Consider the following 17,441-nt stretch of genomic DNA (forward strand, 5'->3'; position numbering starts at 1 on the left):
GCGGCTGTTCCCGGCCTCAAACCACCGCGACGCAACGTCAACCACCGCATTTCAGGCTAAGTCCGTCGGCGTCGACCCCGCCGCGGGTGCTCGGCGAGGCGGTGCTTGGCGGCCTTTTGTGATCCAACGGTGACCGCCGCGGTGGTGGCGATTGGACATGGCAGGTGGGAACGGGGCCCTTCGTTGCACAAGCCACAACAACAGACGGAGGCCTTGGCCCGGTCGGTTTTCAGCATTCCGCCGCCGTCCGATTTTTGGGTGAAATCGCGCCGATGCGTTGAGCGCAGGCTAATGGGGCAACATTGGCCCCGCTTCGTGACGATGTGGCTCTGGCCGCGAGAGCGTCGCTCTCGGCGGGGACGGCTGTTGTCCAGGTCTCGCTGCGTCATTGCAGGAGCCCGAGGCGCTGTGTGGTGCTGTCATAATGACCCTGCGTGAAAATCAAACCCCCGTCCATTTGCATGCACGCAGCATTTTTTTTTTAACGCTACACTACGCTAATGTGTTCATTAATCTTTTAATATTTCCGTTCGGGGATAAATATTTTATTTTCTTGGAGACCCACTCGGATGTGCCTGGGGTTATTTTTTTTATTCAGTAAATTCCTTTAACTGACACTCACAAGCAAGCCATCTCAGGCGCCGTATCCACCATAGAAGCCACCCGCTGTGGCGGCGTGTGATATCTGTACGCGCGCTGTACGTACCTTGCAGACGCATTGATTTTGTGCGCACATGAATTCGTAGCGGCCATCGTTGTGTTAATGTGGCACACGTCCCTTTTGCCGCGTGCTCTGGCGGCGTTCCGCGCGCTGTTTGCATGTGGCGCAGACTTTTGCTTGCTCAGTTAAGCCCGGGTACTGGGGAGACAAATGCACTCCCCGTCTAAAAGATTTCTGGGTCAATGCATCACCGGCACTTAATTTATTATTAATCAGCAGCCAGCCTGAAGACTGGCGAGTCATATGGTCTTCACGGCATGTATGTACTGTATGCTGAACTTCTTTCGCACCATACGTAGCCAACCTTGCTCATCCGAGGTGTGGAGGAAGGACAATATAAATGTGTCGGTAAACTTGTCATCACCCGACACAACCAATTAGTGAGGTTTTGTAAACAAAACGTGCCAATTCGCTACAAGTTCAGAACACTGCTTGTGTGTTGTGAATGTGGGTTCACTCTCCAACACACTGCTTGTGTGTTGTGAATGTGGGTTCACTCTCCAAGACACCGCTTGTGTGTTGTGAATGTTGGTTCACTCTCCAACACACCGCTTGTGTGTTGTGAATGCGGGTTCACTCTCCAACACACCGCTTGTGTGTTGTGAATGAGGGTTTACTCTCCAACACACCGCTTGTGTGTTGTGAATGTGGGTTCACTCTCCAAGACACCGCTTGTGTGTTGTGAATGTGGGTTCACTCTCCAACACACCGCTTGTGTGTTGTGAATGTGGGTTCACTCTCCAACACACCGCTTGTGTGTTGTGAATGTGGGTTTACTCTCCAACACACCGCTTGTGTGTTGTGAATGTGGCTTTACTCTCCAACACACCGCTTGTGTGTTGTGAATGCGGGTTCACTCTCCAACACACCGCTTGTGTGTTGTGAATGCGGGTTCACTCTCCAACACACCGCGTGTGTGTTGTGAATGCGGGTTCACTCTCCAACACACCGCTTGTGTGTTGTGAATGTGGGTTCACTCTCCAACACACTGCTTGTGTGTTGTGAATGCGGGTTCACTCTCCAACACACTGCTTGTGAGTTGTGAATGTGGGTTCACTCTCCAACACACCGCTTGTGAGTTGTGAATGTGGGTTCACTCTCCAACACACCGCTTGTGTGTTGTGAATGTGGGTTCACTCTCCAACACACCGGTGTGCTGAACTAGTAGCGCAATTGGCACGATTTGTTTACGTGACGAACGTTATCCAATTGGCCGTGCCGGGTGCTGGTGGTGGGTTTAACGACAAAACATTCCTATTTACGCGATCTAACCCAGGTGGGGAGGGAGGGGGACCTCTATTACAACATCATGCAATGGACGAAAGCGACAAGCGGTCAGTTCACACGAGACAGTGAATAAGCAGAGGGCAGGGACACCAAACGGACACGGACATGTTCGCGCGTTGTTTGAAATGCGTGGTATCCTGGCCCCATGCTGCGACAGTGAAGACTCCCACAAACGCGGCCCCGAGAGGCTGTACAGCAGTGAGCACTGGCGGACTAGCCTGTGCCAACGAGTGCTCAAATACGCAGTTAACCGGCGCACAGTTGCCTGCCACTGCTGCTGTCACCTCGGTCCCATTTGCTCAAATCTGTCGCGACGGTGAACGAAGGCGAGAGGTTGTTCGCAGTGCGCGCCTTCAGGAGCTGCCGTTGGTTTCTGCACAGTGAATGTTCGCGTGTTTGAATATGTCAACGAGACGGGAACAGTGGAGATAGTGATGCGATCGATCGCCCCCCCGATAGGATCGCATCCCCATCGATGGCGCTGAAATAGCGTAGTGTATCTCGACATTTAGGTGCGTGATTTCACGCATGTATCATGAGTTGAAGAATCAATTTCATCGGCAAAATTGTACATTTTGACGCGTCGAGTTTTGACAAAGCAACCACAACGTATAAAAAAACAAGTCGGTGTCGGCTGGTGCCACGCGGGCTGAGTACTCTGAACTCCAGTGACCGTGCTATGGGCACATGCACCTATTTGGATAAAAACAACGGTGATCTTTTTTTATTTGAAGCTTTCGTGACTGCAAGAATCCATACTCTTTGGTTCTTCCGGTAAAGTCACGTCGGTAGAAATCTATTATTTTTTCTACAAAAGAATATGGTATTTTTTAAAAATAATTTTATTTCACCAGGTAATGCCCACTGAGCCATGTAGCTATTTTTCAGAAGCGACCTGGCCACTAATGATATCTGCAACGAAGTGGCTTACCGTCTTGAACTGTATAGCAGCCAAATACTCGAAACACATGTTTCTAAATGGCCGTATAACCCAGAATTCTATTAACTTCAAACGATTATTCCACCTCTTCTCTAACTCAGACAAATGACAGGAATGGAAAAGGAGTTTAGACGTTTAAAAAAATACCGTATGATTATCACGTTGACAAGTTAGGATCATAGGTTTTCTTCAAGACCAGAGGTCGCATCATCATCATCGTCGTCAAGACCAAAGGTCCCTGGTTACTTTAATTCCGTACGAGCCGTGACCCAGCACGCTGAAAATTCATCGTGTAATTGAATAACAAACCGACTTCTTATAACGCAGAGTGGTAATAATGATAGGTCCTTACACAATTCGACGCCTGCCGATTGATTTTAAGCCACGAGTGAATGAGTAATGACACCGCTACCAACTGTCTCAAAAGCACGCACGGGGGGTGGCGAGGAGGGGGGGGGGTGCTGGGTACGCGTCGCCACAGCTCAGATGGCAAGCCTCCTCCTGGCCGTGCCTGTAATCTTCCTTCACGGAGGCCGGCTGGTTGGCGGTACGGGGAGGCCTTGTACTCAACACGGCCGCCTGCCAGTGCATCCTCCTCGCCCCGCGGGGTGCACAGCGGGAGCTCGTCCGCGTGTTCCGCCACTCGGTGTTGGCTCTTTAATGTCAGGACATCCGCGGCGCGACTTAACGAACGCGTGCATTTTTTTCCCACGTCGGTCTGCCGGCTCGCACGCCGCTGACAACAGGAGGACGCGCTTCGGCCATGCGCGCACGTATGCGCTGGTTCACCCGTGCGCGCGTACACACGTGTGGGTTCACCAGTGCGCTCGTACACACGTGCGCGGGTTCACCAGTGCGCTCGTACATGGGGTGCGATTCGCAAAAGAAACGGCACTTGGCAAACAAACGATGCGCAGCCCGCTCCACGTCGTCCCAATGTCGCAAAGTTTGCCAGCACACCAGAATCAGCAAAAGTTTATTTTGATTATTATATTATTGTTTGTTTTGATTATGCAAGCCTCACAGAGTCTCACGGCTTTTCCATCAGAGTCCTGCCAAGTTTTTTGTTGTTATTGCAGTCGGTGGCCGACGATTGCTACGTAGGTTCCAAGTGAGGAATTTGCAGGTAATAAAAAAAATCGAATTTAGAAAGTTTGGACTTAGATACTGGCGCACGACTGCCTGCTCTTGTGAATGACGTCGCGGGATCTTTCACGTCCACTCCGAAGCAGACGGCGCGTGGCATCGCCATCGTGGCGGTGGCGATCGCACGCAGCGCAGTCATAATTGTCGTGGACACCGCGGCAGTCGAGCGGTGAACCTCTCAACGAACGGCAAAACGCGCTTACGGCTCGGCCCTGCCACCGACCGCTCTCTTCTGACCGAGCGAACGGCCCCATCGCCATCAACCGCGAGCGAGTGACCACGACCGCAGATTGGCGCAGCTTCGGCTCGCTCTTCCGAGGTGATCGAGCGTGGTGGGGTGGTCCTTTCGCAGGTTGACACACACAACATCCATGTGCGTGGCCACGTGGGTTACAAGGGTGCTTCGTGTAACCAGGAGCAAAAACTCAAGACAGCAGGACATTTGCATTTCAGTTTAACATGGACAATATCCATAACAAAGGATTTTTGGGTTAGATCATTGCAAATGTAAATGTGTTGTTAAACCCACCACCACCCAACACAGCCAATTAGTAAGGTTTGTCGCGTAAACAAAAAGTGCAATTCGTTACGAGTTCAACACATCGGTGTGTTGGAGAGTAAACCCTACAGCATTTACTATTTGAGTACCGTTGACGTTTCGCCGCTAATTACGACCAGCCTGGTCAGACGACAGCCACATCATTTATAGAGAAATCCTCCTGCTGTTTCGGTCTTAAATGGAGTGACCTGGTCACACAAAAATGACAAAAGCTAATTTAAATCAAGTAGATCGATTGAGTAAATAGAAATCAGAGAGGAAAACCTACCCTGTCAAAACGATGAGCAATACATGTCTTGTAACATAAAGTCGGTCCAGGCAGAATATTTTTAGACCGATCATAGTAGAATTACAAATTGAGTCATGGATATAGGGCGACTCTTGGACTAAAATGTGAATAGACAACGATATATATGTGACGTCATCATAAAGCTGTGGTGGAAAATACGTGGATTGCAATCTACAGATGGATCGCAAATTATATTTAGTGGATCTCAGGACAAATTAGAACATTGCCAAGGCATACAATAGTGGCGTGTAGATCGCTGGGATGCGATGGGCGTGAGACAGATGGGGGAGCGCTGAGATGGACACACAAAGACAAAGATGCCCCGTGTAGCCTTGACAGGCTGTTTGGCCAAGTGCTGTTATCGAGCACATATAAAGGCCGGCACGTCACACGAGCGAGTAGGTTACCAGGACCTCACCCGACCGCCTTTGTCTCCCCCAGTGGCGATGTTTACACACCGCACCAGGCACTTATTTGCGGCCGAGTCGATCTAGCGGAGGGCCCAGGACCGGTTCAGACAATCGTCAACGGTGATGGCCGTGAGCGGGAATCGAACCGCGAGTCACCGGGTTCATAGTGCAGCGTAGCGCTAACTGCTGCACCACCGCTCCCCACACGCATAGACGGACAGCTCGGATATCTGAATTCTAATTCGCAGCGACGCAGATCCACATATCTAGCTTCTTGAGCAATAAATCTAGAGTTGTTGAAGGTAAAAATGGTAGTTGTTTACCAAAACATTTGCTAAGGCCCGAATGACCCGAATAATTGTCTGATGGTATGGAGATCGGTGTCAAAATCACGGCACAGAGGGGCGTGGTCCTTTGTGAGTGAGCGGGGAGGGAGGTGAGCGCCATGTCCCCTAGTCAGGTTTGCATCACAATAGGTTCGATGACTTCGATACACACGTATATAGACACGCAAACCTTTCGTTGGTTGTATAAGTTCATAACGGTAGGTTTTTACCCTTTTAACTGGTACAAAACTGACACCTTTATTCAAGGCATCATGTTTGCAATGACCACAACACAAGTAGTCAATAAAGCAAACAAAAAGAAGCAACTCTGATAAGGATAATAATATGCACTGTCCTTGAAGTTGATTAGCCCACACCCGAGACGGCTTTCTTTAGAGCCTAGTCCCCATTGGTGTAGGGCCAGATGACACCAGAGCCTAGTCCCCATTGGCCCTACACCAATGGGGACTAGGCTCTAAAGAAAGCCGTCTCGGGTGTGGGCTAATCAACTTCAAGGACAGTGCATATTATTATCCTTATCAGAGTTGCTTCTTTTTGTTTGCTTTATTGACTACTTGTGTTGTGGTCATTGCAAACATGATGCCTTGAATAAAGGTGTCAGTTTTGTACCAGTTAAAAGGGTAAAAACCTACCATTATATTTTGCCACTGGTAAAAGAGATCTCATAGTGTATAAGTTCATAACGTGAATGGCAATTGCGTGGATGGCTGTTGCGGGCCGAGTTAATGTCGAGTTGGTCGGGCCTAGCTGGCCGTGCACGTGGTCGGGTCTGCGCTCTTGCCTAGTTCATCGCCCACGTGGTTGGGCCTGAGTTAGGCCAAGCGTGGCTCATGCACCTCGTGATGCACTGGGTGTGAATAAAACGCAATAGCGTCCCAGCGGTTCTCTTGACATTTTTTGTTTATTTTTGCATTAGGATTTATTTTTCTTACCCCCTTTGTTAAGGAATGCAAAAAAAACAAGGCACTCGGTTACTCGACCTAGTTTATTTTAAAGGATATATACCATTATGGGCTTTTAAAGGACAACTTGTTTCTTCCATCTGACCAACTGCCAAATCGCTGTCCGTGGTGCTGACGTTAAGAAAAAAACGCCACTTTTTTCAAGTTTTCTTGCCGTGGGTTTCACACATGATGGTGATTGCTTGTGTTGCAGTCGAAACGTCGTGAGGATTTATTGTTTTATATTTATTATTTTATTATTTCCCTTCTACGTGACTTTACCGAAAGAACCAAGAATATGAATCCCTGCAGTCACGAAAGCTTTAAATCAAGACTTCACAATCGATGGAAAGTTGTTCTTTCATACTCTGTAATTGCACGTCTGCTACATGCGCCGTACATTGTGACAGGACAGCTACAGAAAACGTGTCGTACAGAAAACGGAATATAGTTACGTAAAGTAGCTTCCCGCATTTATAAAATAACAACGCAAGGTCTTTATGTGGTTAATTGCAGGTCATTATTGTTCACGGCGTTCCGGGAGATCGCACAGCCCTTTGAGATCCACCAACTTGGATGGATACACGGTGCTTGGTGACTCGGCCATCACCGTTAACAAAGAATGGACAGCTTGGCGTACAGCAGTCGCGCACGAATGTGCAACAAACGCAACGAGAAATTAAATTGCACCGACACTGTTGAAAAGCTGTGGCGATGCGTCGTTAACTACCTCGCCTGGTATCGAGGAGGTCATCGTTTCGACGCTTGCGTATGGGGGGGGGGGGGGCAACTGACAATGTACGCATAGGAAACGGGGGAGGGGGGGTGAAGCCTCGATAATAATGTGTCTACATTGGCCTTCAGATAAGTTAGATAGTTCGGCGGTGGACTATCTGTTTTCTTAAACACGTTAATATTATTAATCCTTGATCGCTTCTGCGTGGATTAAATATTGACCGTTATATAGGATTCGGGGGGGTGGGGTGGGGTAAAAAGTCCACGTGCGTACAGAGAGGGGGGGGGGGGTCAAGTTTTGACAGATCTTTGCGTACCTACTAAATGGATGGCCCCCAAGCCACTTCGTTGAGCTATCATTTGTGATATGCCAGGTCGCTTCTGAAAAACAGCTACGTAGAAGCTCAGTGGGCCTTACCTGGTAAATAAAAACTAGTCTATGTATGTTTAACTCATTTTACACCGCACGTAGCCAAACGTGCTAATTGTAGATGCGGGGGAAGGACAACAAACTAAATACAAAAAGCAGTTTTAAGGAAATGACTTGAATATCGATTATTTAAAAGTGCATAGCTCCAGTGACTTTCTAATATCGGAATATCGTTCCAGACGGCCACAGAAGCGCATCTGGTAGGGGCCGTCCATAAATGACGTCACGCACCTAGGGGGGGGGGGGGGTCAGACATTTGTGACGATGTGTGACGCGGGGGAGGAGGTTCAGAAATGTGACGTCACATCAAAATGCGCAACTTTAAATAAATATAGACCACACGTTCTACTTTTTAAAAAGACTTATTAAATAGACTGTTTAATAAATGTTTTCTCCTACAACATCAGAGTGTAGCGCCACATTAAATACGCACTACAATGACAATAGTTTAAAGCGATTTGAAGCATGTTTTATTTGGGGGGGGGGCAGAGCTTTGTGACGTCATATTTGAGGGGGAAGGTCTGACTTTTTGTGACACCATGTGACGAAGGGGGGGGGGGGGGTCAAAAAACGTTCAAAATCGCGTGACGTCATTTATGGACGGCCCCATAGCGCGTGATGCAGTGACCGTTTTTGTTCGATGACAAGTCAAAAGCTGCTGCGAGGATGACCGGAGTTCGCGTGGACGATGGTTTATGTTCCTTGACGAGATCAGCGAGGTGTTGTGCTTCATTTGTGGCAACATGCGTTTGTAAACGGACGAAGCTCTCTCCCTTTTCCCAATGCCACAGCCCCTCCCACTTCTTTAGAGGCCCCACAATTTCCTCTGTGCCTCAGTGACACTTCTTGCCACGTGCCTCTGTGTGCCTTTCTCGTGCTGCGTCCTGTTTCCGTCACTCTGCCATCTACACAGAGGCCCTCATTCGTAATCCATAAGCAAATGTGCAATTTCCTTGCCAATTGCTCATTTGTATTATATCAGGCCAATAAAAACCCACCGCCACTCTGGACTCAAAAGTCAGAGGCTTCCCTTGGCGCCGTGTCTATTGCTCTCATGTATCTGTGGATCGTGCCTCGTTGGCGCCAAGGTTGGGTGAGGCTTTGGCATCTTTGGTTCTTAAATAGCACCAGAGGCGTCGCCTACAGCCGTGCTGTTGGTGTGATGACCACATCGGGCCGTTCTCACATTCGCGTTTAATAATGATACTACTCATTGCTAATAGCATCCCATAACACTGCGTATTAATTGTGCTAGCTTTTTTGCCCATCCAAGGACGGGTGTATATTGCAGTAAATCTGAAATATTCAAGAGAAAAATTGTTCAGCTCATAATTATTAATGAGGGGGGGGGGGGGTTGCCCCATGTGGAGGGATGTCACCCGCTAATGGTTATTGGGGAGGGGTGCGGCATGTGAGTGACGTCACCCCCTCATGGTTGTTGTGGAGGGGTGCGGCAGTGGAGTGACGTCACCCACTCATGATTATCAATGAGGTGAGGGGTGCGGCATGTGGAGTGCACGACCTTCTTGTGCGTTAGTGTAAATCTCCACGCGGGCATGAATATTAATGAAGGGGGGGGGGGGGGGCTCTTTTGCAGTGACGTCACGCACGGATGTAGCACTGTGTTGCGTATATTTATTTTTTACCGTCACTTTCTGCAAAGAAACGTCTTGAAGCGACTTTGCGTAATGAATTATTTAATTCAGCTCGACCTTCCTCTGCGTTCGTGTAAAAATCCATCCACTCATGAATATTAATGAGAGGGGGCTGGGCTTCATGTGGAGTGACGTCACGCGCGGGACGGACAGAGATTTCTGGGTGATAATTGTAGGTAATACTGGTAGGAACGAAGTGAACCAGCCTACAATAGATTATATCGTCCGTCCATCCGTCCGTCCGTCCGTGTAGCAACATCGCCCCCTAATGCAAACACTTGGCAGGACCCTACAAAAACCTTTAGACTCAGTGACGCTTTCCTGGCTAAACAAGTGTAACATTCCCTTATAATTCCCTGAGATAGCTTTTAATTAAAACATTTAAATTAAAAATTTACTCACAGCGGCCTAAAGCCTACAGCTAGGCCTAAAGCCTAGAACTAGGCCTCAAACTCTCCCTTCGTATCGTACCCCCGCGTGTGTGAAAGGGAGTTAATGTTTAACAATGTTACATTCCCTGATGTTTTTTTTTTAATAAAAACATTTACATTTAAAGCTTTTACATTAATAATTAAAACATTTAAATTAAAAATTTACTCACAGCGGCCTAAAGCCTACAGCTAGGCCTAAAGCCTAGAACTAGGCCTCAAACTCTCCCTTCGTATCGTCCGATTAGGTGTAGCAACATCGCCCCCTACTGCAAACACTTGGCAGGACCCTACAAAAACCTTTACACTCAGTGAGGCTTTCCTGGCTAAACAAGTGTAATAATACATGTGTAGAGAGGAGCCGACACGAGATTGCAGGGGTCTCGTCCTTTATTCCTTTCCTTCCATTCACACCTGTCGCCAGCCGTCCCAATCCCGTTCCCGCCAAAGGCCCCCCTTTCCCGCCCGTTCTCCCCTTATATCACCTCGATCACCCCTCCCCCTAACCCATCTATTGGTGGGAATCCTTCCCCTGACACCCCTACATCACCCCCCCCCCCCGGAGAAAAAAATAACCGTCCTCGGTTCTGCCTCCCCCATGGACCATTTAAGTCTCCCCATGCCTCCCACCACTGACAGTGACGACAGCCCTTACCCCCCCCCACAACCCTACAATGCAATATAACACAACAAATCAATTGCGCGGCCTGCCCAGGTCTCCAGCCAGCATCCCGTAACAGCCCGGACATCCACAGGCAGCAGATGACCGTGGCGGCCCCCTCCTTCGAAGGCCCTCTCGTCGCGGTCCCTGGTTCGGTGGTGCCGGTGTCGCCTTGCCTGGCGCCGCTGTCTCTCCGGCCCCCGCTCGTGCCGCCGCTCCGTCAGGCCTCACATGGGGTGCTGTAGGTGACAAGGGAACACAGGGCACCGAACCCCCTGCCGGTCGGCGCGTGGTGGTCGGCGACCTTGGCCTGGGTAGGGATGATGATGATGTTGGCAGTGATGTTGGTGGTGATGTTGGTGAAGATGACGGTGGAGAGATGTATGGCTTAAGGCGGGTGGGGTGTACAAACCATCGTCGCTTACCCAGTTGGACCTGGACGCACTGCGGTCGGAGTGCTTTGATGACCTCGACCGGCCCTTTCCAGGGTCGGTGCAGCTTTGGTGAGAGGCCAACCGGCACCTGAGGACAGTGTAGCCATGCCTGGTCCCCAACTTTAAAGGGCTTGGCTGTCACTGTCCTCTCCCGTATCCGTACATTACTCTCTTGGCTCGCGGCCGATGCGGCCTCGGCTGCTTGGCGGGCCTCTCTCAAATAAATGAGGGAGGTCTTTAGTGCCTTCGGCCATGCGTCGGCTCTTGCCGGAATGTCCGTCAGCTGCACCTCAATAGGCGGAACGGGATCCCGTCCGTACATCAGGAAAAACGGCGAGAACCCCGTCGCCGCGTGTGGGGCCACCCTGTACGCCGCTAAGACCGATGGAATGTGGAGGTCCCAGTCGGAATGGTTTTCGTCCACCACTTGGGACAGCATGGCCGCTATGGTGCGGTTAAGCCGCTCTACCATCCCATCGGTCTGGGGATGATATGGAGATGTTCGGACCTTTTTAGTGCCCAGGATAGAGCAGACGTCCTTCAATAGCTGTGAGGAGAAATTCCTGCCCTGATCCGTGAGCAACCGCTCCGGTGCCCCCTTATCAAGGACATAGCCTCCCACGAAGGCATCGGCGATGGTCTGTGCCGTTTGGTCCGGGAGGGCCCACGCCATCGGCCACCTCGTGCAGTACTCGACTCCGACCAACAGGTATTTATTTCCCCGTGGCGTGACCGGCAGCGGTCCCAAGATGTCCAACGCAACCAATTCGTTGACCCTGGTCACCGTGATGGGCTGTAGGGGCGCCCGGCTTACCCGGGGTGGCGGCTTTCGCCGCGCACATTCGACGCAGGTAGCGACCCATCGATGCACGTCAGCGGTCATACCTGGCCAAAAGTACCGACCCTGTAATGTGTGCAGTGTCTTCCGCCCTGCCAGGTGCAGCAGCTGGCGGCCGTGTACGTCCATAACCAATTGTTGACGCAGCGACTCCGGAACTACCAGGCATCGCCGGCGCCCTGTCGGGTCCCATCGCATGAGGAGATCCTCCCATACGATGTACTCCTCCCCCCCTGCCTCTGCTGAGGCGCGTAGTGTTCGCAGTGGGGCTTCCTCCAGCTGTAGCCGTCTCCAATCGTCCAAGGTCAGCCCCAGGTCGTGGTCGGTCAGCTGGACCTCACCCTGTGCGCCCTCCGCCGTGCGTACAGGAGCGATGACCGTCCCCTCCGGCCTCGCCTCCTTGCAGCGTGCCCCGCCTGTGGTGCATGCACAAGGGCCCTGGGGCACCAGTCGGGACAATGCGTCTGCGTTGGCATGTCTGGTCCCTTTGCGATGCACTACTTGGTACCTGTACTCCTGCAGGCGTTCTATCCATCTGGCCAGCTGGCCCGAAGGCTGGTCGATGCGGAGCGAATACTGCAAGGCCGCGTGGTCAGTGCGGACCGTAAATTTGCGACCATACAGGTAGGGTCGGAATTGCTGCACAAAGTGAACGACTGCCAGGAGTTCCCTACGTGTGACGCAGTAGCGCTGCTCCGCTGATGAAAGCACGCGACTACCATAGGCGATAACCACCTCCCGACCCTGCTGGACTTGCGACAAAACACTGCCGATGCCCACATCGCTGGCGTCCGTGTCCAGGATAAAGGGGAGGCCAAAATCCGGAAAGGCCAATGGTGGTGCATCTGTCAGACGTGAGCGCAGCTGCTGGAATGCCTCTTCCTCCAGAGGGCCCCAATAAAACCTCTGGTTCTTCGCCGTCAACACGTGCAAGGGCTTGGCAATGGTTGCGAAGTTGGGCACAAACCGGCGGTAGTAAGAAACGAAACCCACAAACCGGCGTACCTCCGGAACCGTTGTGGGAACAGCCCAGGCCCTCACGCAGGCCGTCTTTTCCGGGTCTGTAGCCACTCCCGACTCACTGACGACGTGGCCCAAGTAGCGTACCGACGACTGCATAAGGTGGCACTTCGACGGCTTGAGCTTCAAGTTCGCGTTCCGGAACCGCAGGAACACCTGACGCAATCGGTCAATGTGTTCCTCGAATGATCGGCTGAAAACAATGACGTCGTCCAGGTAGATGAGGCACGTTTCCCATTGGAGGCCTGCCAAGGCCAACTCCATTATGCGTTGGAACGTTGCCGGCGCCGTCTGGAGGCCCATAGGCAGGCAGTTGAACTCGAACAGGCCCTGTGGTGTCCGGAATGCTGTTTTAGGCCGGGAGTCCGCGTCTAGTGGGACCTGCCAGAACCCGGACAACAAATCCAGCGTACTGAAAAATTTTGCTCCCGCCAGTGCATCCAATGAGTCGTCGATACGTGGTAGGGGATATGCGTCGGCCAGCGTGACGGCATTGAGGCGTCGGAAGTCCACACAGAATCTCAGTGACCCATCTGACTTCTTGACTAGGACCACCGGTGCCCCCCAGGGACTCGAGGATGGAGAAATTATGTCGGCCCGCAGCATCTCCTGCACCGCTTGTTGAATGTGCCCTTTTTCCATTGGGCTCATTCTATATGTGTTTTGGCGCAGGGGTGCGGCATCTCCCGTGTTGATGTGGTGCTGTGACAGATTTGTGCGCCCTAGGTCGAACGGTCCCCGGCTGAACACGTCCGAGAACTCCTGCAATAACGAGTGCAGCTGCTGTTTCTGGTCGGGCGGCAATCCCGGCTCAGGCCCCGCCAGCTGGTCCATCCACGATTTGGCCCCTCTGTCCTCGGACTGGCCGATGCTGCCTACAAGCTCGGGCTCTGTCCCTGGGGCTCCTAGTGACAAGGGACTAACGTGGGCCAGAACTGTTCCCTCCTGCACCGTCGCTGTTCTATCGGAGGTGTTCAGCACCTGAATGAACAGATGCTGGTTCCTCTGTACAATAGTTTCGGCCCCCACCAGCGCATGACGATCCATGGCCGCTGACGCCGGAGACACCAGGATGGGTGAGTCTGGTCGGGCTGTCACGAGGGGGGACCGATATTGCAGCGGAACCAGCATCTGGGCTGCCGGGGGAATGGAGACAGACTTACTGACCAGAGCCTGCACGTAGGGTACACCCCGGCTGGCCCCCTCCGCCTTTAGGAAATGGAGATGCGTTCCCTGGACTTCCACCCGCCCATTGGCCAGATCGATTTTCATTGGCATCCGCCTCAGAAAGTCCGTCCCCAACAGGCAGGGTACGGGCAACGTTGCGGAGACAAGGATGGGTCCTGCTACCGAAAGCTGCCCAATCTGTATCGGGGCTTCAACCTGGCCCAGGAAGCCCATGCTGCCTCCATTTGCTGCAATGAACGTTGTCTTGACGGGGACTAAAGGTCGGATTTTATCCGGCAGCATCTCATGCATGGTGCTCGAGATGATCGTGGCTGATGCCCCCGTATCGACCAAGATACGTGCCGACACTCCCGCGATTTCACCGACCAGGACCGAGGTTCCTGACGTGGCCGCTACCACCCGCCTTGCCAGCTTCCTCCATTGTGTGGCTGAGTCCGGCCACTGACCAGGCGGCGTCTCGTTATCCTGTGGTGCATGGTGAAATGATGGGGGATGGGTGTGGATGGACTGAAGATGGGGTTCCTCCCTTTGGAGTGCGTCCCAGCAGGGTGAACGCGCCCTTGTTACATAGTGTGGGCTTACCCCTGGGTTGCGGGCTGGGCTCTCTATGTAGTGCAAATTGCCCCCCCTAGGTGACGTAGGATGGGCCCCCCTTGTGGTGTGGGGGGGCCCCCCCGGGGGCCCCCCCATTGCAGGGGGCGGTGGGGACTGGGGGGTGGGCCTTCCCGTGAGCCCCTCTCTTTCCTTTGTCACGGGGGCGTGGTCCCCCTGGTTCCGTCTCGCTCTGTCGCAAAGCGGTGGTGAGGCGGGTCGTGGAATTGCTCCAGGGCGCAATGTCAATCGTGTGGGCTGCCTCCGCCCCCGGGCCGTTGCCCCTGGCAACTCGCCGGCGTTGCAGGTAACTGGTGACGTCACGCCCGCCGGTGACGTCACGCCCGCCCGCGAACCCACGCCCGCCCGCGAAACCACGCCCACCCGCGACGTCACGCCCGCCCGCGAAACCCCGCCCGCCCGCGAAACCACGCCCACCCGCGACGTCACGCCCGCCCGCGAACCCACGCCCGCCCGCGAAACCCCGCCCGCGCGCGACGTCACGCCCGGCATCGACGTCGCTGCCGGCCGCGACGTCACTTCCGCCCGCGACGTCACCTCCGCCCGCGACGTCACCTCCGTCCGCGACGTCCCTCCCGGCGTCGGCGCGACTCCCGGCGCGGTCCCCGGCCTCGGCGCGATCCCCGACGCGGTCCCTGGCCCCGGCGCGATTCCAGGCGCGGTCCACGGCCCCGGCGCAATTCCCGGCGCGATCCGCGACACCACTTCCGACCGCGACGTCACTTCCGGACGCAACGTCACGTCCGTTCGCGACGCCACTCCGGGTCGCGATGCGACCACAGGCCCCGGCGCTATCCCCTTCCCCCGACCAGAACAGCGGGGACCGGGAAACGACACCACCGGCGCCCACCCCGAGGAGACTCCCGGTGAGTTCGCGGCGTCGGAAGTGTAATTACCCGGCCCGCCCGAGAGGCCGGGTGGGACGGCGTCACTCGCCTGGCTCCTGTCGGCGTTCGGCCCCGGCAGGTTCCAGGTGACGTTGGCGGCCTCCGGCTCCGTGCGGCACCCCCTCGCCACATGCCCCTCGCGACCACAACGGTGGCAGACCCACGGGGCGTTGCGTCGGGGGGGCTCGGCGCGATGTTGTAGAGGCGGCTGCCAGCGACGCGGCGGTTGGTCCCTCTGCTCCGCCAGTCCCCGGATCGCCGCGTACACCTCCCGCAGCGATGGCTCCGTCTCAGACGTCGGCGGTCCGTCCCCAGATGCCCCACCGGCAGCCTGTGGTGACGGTGCAGGTTCGGCGGTTAGTGTCGCTGGACCAAGTAGCGCCGCGGCAACGGCTGGGCTGTTCCCCCCCGCCGCGCCAGCCACCGGGCCCACGGGTGGCGCCCGGCCCATGACCTGCTCGTGGGCTTGGATGGTCCGGGCAGCCCACAGCGAGGTGCGTTCTTCCGGCGTCACTACGGGCATTACAACGCCGGCGCGGCAAGCGTAGGCGATGAGGTGCTCGACCACGAGGTCCTCGAGCGCTTCTTCGGCCAGGCGAGGGAAAGCTCTCCTCGCCAACACGAGCAGCGCCCCCCTGTAGGCTAAAGGGGATTCTTTAGCCCCTCGCTGGCGATCCTGGAACCGTTTAAAGGCTCCTTCCGCCGGGCAATAGATCTCCCCCAAAGCCTCGTAGGCCGCCTGTAGCGTGGACTTGCTGTGCGAGGGAAGGGAGGTGTAAGAGGAGAGTGCTTCTTTGCCCAGAACAGATGGCAGCGCTCGTAGGGCCTCTTCGTCTGTCCACTCGAGAGCGTGGAAGGCAGCCTCGAATCGGCGGACAAACTCCTCCCAATCTTCTTCCTCAGCCACAAACTTGTCGACGGGCCCCAGCCGACGCGGCCGTCCGGCCACCTGCTCTCCGTGTTGGGTGTTTAGCCCTGGGGGTTTTGGCGGGAGCGGCGGCGGCTGGCGTGACGAGGTTGGTTGCGGCTCCTGCCCGGCCGGCTGGTCGGCGTCCGGTTCCCGTGGCCTCTCCTCCCGTAGTACGCGTGGGGGTGGGGGTCCCGGTGCCGGCGGGCCCCCCATAGGGAGCCTCTGCAAGAGCTCCTGGAGCGCCCTCTCCACGCGGGCCATGCGGTCCTCCATGCGATCCTCCAGGCGATCCGGGCCCCCTTCTGCTGCTTCTGACAGCAGGCCCCCTTGTTGCCCAGGATGTGAAGGATCCCCGGCCCCTGCTTCCTCCTCCCTCGGCTCCCTCCCGCGAGGATTCTTCTTTGTAGCCATTAGGATCCCACCGCTGCCACCAAATGTAGAGAGGAGCCGACACGAGATTGCAGGGGTCTCGTCCTTTATTCCTTTCCTTCCATTCACACCTGTCGCCAGCCGTCCCAATCCCGTTCCCGCCAAAGGCCCCCCTTTCCCGCCCGTTCTCCCCTTATATCACCTCGATCACCCCTCCCCCTAACCCATCTATTGGTGGGAATCCTTCCCCTGACACCCCTACACATGTTTATATTATTTGGTTATTCGTTCCTACCAGCCCACCCCGCAGGGACCTGTTATCAGGACCAAATCCCATATACAGCCTCTGCCAAGCAAATGAAAACCCCATGTCCAAGCAAAATCCAACATGAATAAACAAATTTAGAAATGGCACCAAAACACAAGAACAATAGTTATCACAACAAGGAATTGAGTCCACGAGGCCTGCTACTATTCCTACTGCACGTGTCAGAGCACAGTCCCAACTTCCCAAACAAGCCAGGACACTTTAACAGTTCGGACTCATTTAAAAAGCTGAACTGATTCCCAGGCCTCGCCTGGGTCGACTCAGCCTTAAATGATTACCTGGTGCGGTGTGTAAAACCATCGCCAC

The 17,441-nt window shown here is 54.1% G+C and overlaps 1 protein-coding gene across 1 annotated transcript; it reads right to left on the bottom strand.

Annotated features, from left to right (window-relative positions):
- Positions 1–10,234: 10,234 nt before the first annotated feature.
- Positions 10,235–17,037, bottom strand: LOC144719609 (uncharacterized). Its single transcript, XM_078595690.1, has 2 exons — positions 15,578–17,037; positions 10,235–10,788 (listed from the first exon to the last, which is right to left on the bottom strand). The coding sequence occupies exons 1-2, from the start codon at positions 16,847–16,849 to the stop codon at positions 10,777–10,779; spliced, it is 1,284 nt and encodes a 427-aa protein (XP_078451816.1). The 5' UTR covers positions 16,850–17,037; the 3' UTR covers positions 10,235–10,776.
- Positions 17,038–17,441: the final 404 nt, after the last annotated feature.

This window comes from Lampetra planeri, chromosome 6 (genome assembly GCF_965212315.1).
Source record: "Lampetra planeri chromosome 6, kcLamPlan1.2.h2, whole genome shotgun sequence".
Lineage (NCBI taxonomy): Eukaryota > Metazoa > Chordata > Hyperoartia > Petromyzontiformes > Petromyzontidae > Lampetra > Lampetra planeri.

Excerpts from the sequence above, each read along its gene's own strand:
- LOC144719609 (XM_078595690.1), bottom strand. The coding sequence starts at position 16,849 with ATGGCTACAAAGAAGAATCCTCGCGGGAGGGAGCCGAGGGAGGAGGAA.